This window comes from Mercenaria mercenaria, unplaced genomic scaffold (assembly GCF_021730395.1).
Source record: "Mercenaria mercenaria strain notata unplaced genomic scaffold, MADL_Memer_1 contig_741, whole genome shotgun sequence".
NCBI classification, from domain to species: Eukaryota; Metazoa; Mollusca; class Bivalvia; order Venerida; family Veneridae; genus Mercenaria; species Mercenaria mercenaria.
The window spans coordinates 66064-72949 of record NW_026463639.1 but is presented as its reverse complement, the minus strand read 5'-3'; the positions used below and the strand labels follow the sequence as shown (position 1 = coordinate 72949).

Below are 6886 nucleotides of genomic sequence, written 5' to 3'. Positions count from 1 at the left end.
TTTTTTTTCAGGCGCTTCAGGATGTTATAAAAGGGAGTCGCGGGCCTTTCCCTATGACAAAATTTAATAAATTTAAATACTTTAATAACCTATTTATATTCGGAAACTATGACACATTTAGGGATAACATTAAAAAACAAAAAAATAACAATAAATACTCCCCCACAAGACCCGACATGTTCAAAAATAACACCCGGGCCTTAATTAAGGTCCCCTTTTAACTATATCAAAATCTAATTCTTGGGAATCGATCCGGCGCCGACCTTACTGGCAAGGGTCTCAAAAATTTAAATCTCGCCCGGGGGCCCACGATTGATTATTGAAATGGAAACAGTCATAACTACGCGCGCAGCGTAAACAAATAAAAATGAAAAAACAAAACAAAACATACCCCAGACTGTTACCTTTCAAGTTGATACTGTATCTTCCGTAAAAAAGTTGATACAAAGCGATAAACCATTAACCACTTCAATTACAGTAAACAAAAGCTGTTGATTATTTAAATTTTTCGGAATTTAAATATTAGGATTAAATGCCTTATAAACTTCAGAAAACAGTGTGTATATATGGGTGTAATAACAACAAAAGAAAGGTAACGTTTGGGAGAAATCCAGTGCAGGGACATGTAGGTTAGACAAGCTTACTGTGCGGATGCGCTTTTTAATTTCTGACTTTAACCGTCAAATATAAACAAACTGTATACTCGGGTTAGGGTTTGCTACATGTGTCAAAAACACATGATTGTCCGTGTCTCCTTGTACAAAATGCACACTGCCAAGAATGACGTGATGAACGTAATTGGATAAGCAATCAACAGGAAAAATTCAAAACCTACAACCCAGTCTGTGTAAGCATTGAATAGGTTTTTTGCGTGTTTGTTTTTTTTGCTAAAAGTTTTTAATTATTAATTTCTCTGGCCAGTCTTGGGTTGGAGGCTTTTCTACTGAATATGAAATTTTAACAGCGATTTAACGGTAAACACTGTTATTTTTTTCTCAAACAGTGACGAGAATTCAACAATTCATGAGCGTAATCCGTAAATTAGTCATAATAATGTGACATTCAGATTGTTTCATATTTGTGACAGGGCAATCTAAAGTCAAATCTTTGTAGGACCAAAATAATGGAGGATAAATTACACTACAGTCGTGTAAAGTTCTCGGTTTTATCGCTTGCGCATATTGGCGTATTGGAATGTAGACACAGTAAACATTAATCGTGTAGATTACATACATAGGTTTAAATCACCAGAAATTCCGTAATTTTAGATATTGTTATATGTTTCTGTACTTTTAATGATTGATTGCAGCTGTTTTGGTTTTACAAGGTTTTTTTTTTCCACATAACAAGTTAAAATTCGCTTATTAGTATGTTAATAATATGATCACTCAGTAAATCTTTTCCTATTGCAGGTATGTTCTATCCATTTTGTTGATGGTAGACCAACGAAGGCTAACCCGGTTCCAACACTACATATGGGTTATGAAAGTAAAGAGCCTACACCTGCACGGAGACCTCTTGTTAGGCGAAGTCTGTCGCTAAACACCCCTACCCAAGATAAAGAAAATGTTATGACACCATCCAAACAAGATGAGATTTTAACTGCTACGCCTCTTCTAAACCTGGAACATATTGACAGCACTGAAAACATGGAAATTCAGTCAACTAATGAACATACTGAGTGTAAAGCTGTGTGTTGTAATATGTATCTGGATTTATGTAAAAACTACAAGAAGCCAAAAATGGTGGAAACAAGCACTCAAACACTTGATCCAATTAAATTAGACCACATCTACAGTTGTTTGTATGTAGAAAAAACAAAAACTGCATCAACTCAGTGTTCAGCTCCAGAGTTTTCAGTTGACAGCATAACAAATGATAATGACAGCAAGTTTTATACAGGTTTGAGCCTCACGGTGTTCATGACATTAGTGTCTACTTTAACAAAATTCGGGAAAGATCTTCCTTACAGAATCAGCATCCCAAATCAGATTCTTTTGGTACTGATACGCCTCCGTCTAGCTCTGACATTTAGTGACATTGGAAGAAGATTTGGTATATCTCATCAGCTGACCAGTAATATATTTAATAAGTGGATTGACATTATGTCAGAACAATTATCTTCTTTAGTTGTCTGGCTACCAAGAGAGACGATAAGACGTACACTTCCAGCTTCATTTAAAAATTCGTACCCCAAAACGACATGCATTATAGATTGTTCCGAAATATATATACAAAGACCATTTACATTAAAAGCAAGAAACAAACTCAAGGTCAACTTATAAAACTCATAACACTGCAAAGTTTTTGATAGCAATAGCTCCAAGCGGCTTCATTATGTACATCTCCCCTTTGTATGGTGGGAGAGCTAGTGATAATTATATAACAAAAAACAGTGGGTTCTTGAACTTTTTATTGCCGGGAGATGAGGTTATGGCAGATCGAGGTTTTACTGTAGGGGAAGAACTGTGCTCGTAGGGTAAAACTGAATATCCCTGCATTCATGAAAGGCCGCACCCAGTTATCCGCAGAGGAAACTATAGAGTCAAGAAGAATTGCTGCTGAACGCATACATGTGGAACGGGCAATCATGAGATTTAAATCTTACAAACTAATGAACACTACACTGGGAATTAAAACTCTTAAAAGGGGGGATAAAACCATTAAAGTTGTTGCTGCATTGTGCAACATGAGAGACCCTTTGATTAAGGATGATGTTGATATCGAAGACTGATTTGTTCTTTTCAATGGAATGTGAAACTAGGCTTTAAAAATGGACATGAAAATATCAAAGGCATGTTTACTGAAATTAATGTAGTATTTTATTAACAAACAAGTTGACAAAATGACATGTACACATGTAATTAAAGCAAAGATTTTTATCAACAGTTTTTATCAAATACATTATATATGTACATAGCGTCTGATTCATATTGGCCGCATCAGGCTAAAAAGGTCCTTAACATTTATAAATGTTGTTAACGTAGATGTAGATGAAAATCATTTTATGAATTAATCGAAATCTGTGAGTAAATTTATAACAACGGCTCTTGAGAAGTTCCATCAAAATCTACTTTGTAGCAAATATTCTATTCTCCAAAATGTTACGAAAGCAATTTATATTTTATGTGAAGAATTTCATGTACTTACCAAGTATGCAAAAATGTAGAAATGTCATCAAAATACTATAAGGTCCCTTTTTGCTTGATGCGGCTCAATTATATATGTAAATAACATAATATCATATTATGATCAACAATGTTTCCTAACAGAAATCCTAGAGACCTAAATTCTTATTTCGTGTGTCTAGAATTTTTTTGGTAATTTAGCCTAATCTGCAGTCAACATTCATTGCTACATAAACTGTATTTCATACTATTTCAATGTTTAGTTACATGAAATCACAAACATTGGTTATTAAGACTAAATAAAACACACAAATAGTTCTCTTTATTATTGTTTTTGTATTATTTTTACTGCATATCTTGCATATCAGTCCATAGATCTACTAGGAATGCTAGATTGGGACAGATTGAATGTGGAACCTCTCGACCAAAGAATTTACCAATGCGCCACATTTCCCGTAATAACCCTTACCCTACCGCCTACTAAATTTTCATTTGTCCATCCTTCAATTTCGACAGAACCATTAATAATATATATATAAACTTTAAAAAGGGATGTTTATCAATAAGATAATCTCTGAATAGCGAAAAATGAAGATCTTGATCAGACTGCATGGATATGCAGGCTGATCAAGATCTTCACTGGTCAGAAAGCCAGAATCAATTGTATCCAGCATGTTAAGCATAAAGACTAGCATTCAAAGAATGTAAAAAATGCTTGTTTCCGGTAAAAATGTTTGGCTTGACAAAAAATGTAGTAATTTATAGTATAAGAGAAACCTAATTTCCGAAAAGTCATACTTAATAAAAAAAACTACCAAATCTTATTATTTTAGAATATAACCAGAAACAACAACATATTTTTAGGCCTAACTGGAACTAGTACTGCTGTGATATGCAGATATCTGGATGACTGGAGAATATGCTTTAATATAATATATTAACCACACATGACATGGCATATCACATTGTAAGTTTTCCTAGCAACATATTTTTTGGTATTCCCTAGAAATTTTAAGCCTCTGATTGTAGTGCTCTTCTGTCATACGGACAAGAAGGTGATGGAAATAAAAATTTCTAAGCCTTGGCAATACACCAGACATGTATTCCATAGAAAATGGTACACTCATAATACACTGTTCATCTGGTGTCCATAGTACAAATTTACATAGAGACCTCTTTGTACAAAACATGGTCATTTGCACCTGACAGTAATATCCATTTACACCTTTTGGATTTAAGATAAGCTGACCATCCTTGAGTGTAACGTCATATTTCCCGGAAGTTACAAGTTCCTGCAATGGGCGGGTTGGGCATTTTATTTCTAATATAGTGTCCTCACCCACAAGACCATCGGGGCTGGCAGCAAAATATGGTTCATCTGGATGAATAGTTATCCCACTCTTGGTCACAATTTGTCCAGTTTTAGCCTCAAACCACTCGCGTGCTTTTGGCTCACTCTTCTGTCCATGTCGTGTCGCTGCACAGCCTTTAAACCTTTGATAAAGTTGATTGTTTATAAACTTATCTGGGTTGGCTCTATTGGACTTCGGTACAGCATTTGCTCTACTTGCCGTAATTCTTAATTTCCTGCTATCCATCCACAAGGTAGAATTCTGACTTTGTGTTAAACTGTTCAACTGAATGATTTTGTTCTCGGGAAAGCGCACATACTTTTTAAAGAACTGTTCACAAGAATGGCACGGGGAAGATTTTACAGGCCTATCTGAACTTATGTCATGACAGGCATGACTTATGTCAGTTTGTTCCATAAAGCTTTCTTCAGGAGCATTTAACACTTTATATAACATTGTGCCTTTTACATTCCATAAGTCTTTCACAGCCGACTGCTCAATACTTTCTTGGAGGTCCTTGTGATCTTGGAATTGCTGTGTATCTGGTGTGATGTTACGACTTGCAAACTTTTTGCTGGTGTCTTGAAGCACTTGTGAACTTGGCCTGTCAAATGTTATGTCAATATTAAACCTTTTCATGGGTTAAGGATTTTGCCGCTCCTTTTCCCCAGGCTTGTGTTTTGTCTGTGCAAGTTGTCCCAGCTACACCACTAGACCAGGCCAGTACCACTGCGTACAGAAGAGCAGAGATGTGGCTGCAGCTCTTTGCATTTCCTGCCGGACACGTACAATGACCCGTCAATACCGAACAGTCCTCAGAAATCGCTACCCATGTTTTATAGTCCAAACGTCCAACTCCTGGTTGGCTAGGGGATATCGTTGCTCTTAGGAAACAGACATTGTCAATGTTCAATGAATAAATGTCTCCCATCCAGCCATTTTGAACATAATTGTAACCATACAGTGCACGAAAAGCCTTCATTTCCTTTCCATCATAAGCTTTTGAAAGTATTAAAAAGTCAATAATGTCCTCATACGTGAGTTTGGGCCACAATTTGGAATCATTCTTGGCCCATGAGGCGTCATCAGGTGGGGGTTCTGAAATAAAAAAAAAATATAATTGTTAATATGCAAAGCCAAAAAAAAAAAATATTCTGACTTGATATAATATAGCTTTCAACATTGCATTTCCAGTTTCTAATTTATTCATCTGTCATCCAGATGTCAGTTCTGACAGCGATCAATGTTTCAAATTCAATGCACCTACATCATGATTCATGTTAATATGCAGCATGTCTTAATTTAAATCTCATCAAGTCAAGTGACATTAATCTAACTCGTTTAAAAAAGCTTTGTCGATGTTATATACATAAAAAATAGTTTACACAAACCTCGAAACCTTCAATAAATTCTCGAATTAACACAGTACACCCGTGTAAACACATACGCCATTTCTACATGTACACATTCGTCGCTCTGCAGTACATGTAGTACAGGTAGAGCACACACAGTAATTAACAGATCATATATAAATCAATATATCACCTGTAAATTCATATTTCAACACATCTTTTAATCAATATATCAGTCACTTCATAACCGTTATTTTCTAATGCAAATCATTTCCGCAAAGATTTCAACGATGGAAACAGAACAAAAAACTGTAAATTTTCATTTTATGATAAAAAAAATGTTTGTCATGATGCGTTTATAAAATAAAGTGCATTAGCATATCTGTATTAAACCACATACGCATGTTTAACAGTTTCAAATGCTATAAATATGTCAAAATATAACTTATTTTATTAATAATGTCGAAATTCTTCTTTCTTTTCCAAGGTGAAGGTCACGATTGACTGGTTTACAACATCTTTATTCAGTTTCATCAGCAGCTTCTTAGTAATGAATAGCATCTCTTTGTCAGCATCAATCACGGCGCTTGTTAAAATAGATGATGGAAAAGTACCAGTCAACATCAAAATGCTTCCGGTGAATTGAAAGAGACAGAGAAACGAATTGTCGATTTATTTTTGCATTTTCTGGGGTATATTATAATTTTGAAGTCCACTTGTATAGTTCTTTGAAAATATGTCTCCAAAAGCAAAATTCACATTCAAAGTTGAAATTATCTTCACAAATGTGCTGGTGTAAACAAAAATAAACCCCGGATGTGCGTTTTATGGTGCGGATTTGACTGTGAATTTTTTAAAAACAATTTTACTTACTAATATATTGATTAAAAGATATGTTGATATATAAATTTACAGGTGATATATTGATTTATATATGATCTGTTAATTACTGTGTGTGCTCTACCTGTAGTATTTATTGTTAACTTCATAAACTCTGTACCGTTATCATATTACAGGTACATTCACAAAATACAATCTACCAATTTAACTTACG

General features: G+C 34.8%; 2 protein-coding genes across 2 annotated transcripts; one reads left to right on the top strand and one right to left on the bottom strand.

Annotated features, from left to right (window-relative positions):
• The first annotated feature begins 878 nt into the window (after nt 1-878).
• On the top strand, nt 879-3452 carry LOC123536499 (uncharacterized). Its single transcript, XM_045319715.2, has 2 exons — nt 879-974; nt 1413-3452. The coding sequence occupies exon 2, from the start codon at nt 1476-1478 to the stop codon at nt 2283-2285; it is 810 nt and encodes a 269-aa protein (XP_045175650.2). The 5' UTR covers nt 879-974; nt 1413-1475; the 3' UTR covers nt 2286-3452.
• Nucleotides 3422-6336, bottom strand: LOC128554785 (uncharacterized). The gene is made up of 2 exons (XM_053536093.1): nt 5872-6336; nt 3422-5578 (listed from the first exon to the last, which is right to left on the bottom strand). Exon 2 carries the CDS (start codon nt 5117-5119, stop codon nt 4106-4108), a length of 1014 nt encoding a protein of 337 aa, XP_053392068.1. The 5' UTR covers nt 5120-5578; nt 5872-6336; the 3' UTR covers nt 3422-4105.
• Between the last annotated feature and the right edge of the window lie 550 nt (nt 6337-6886).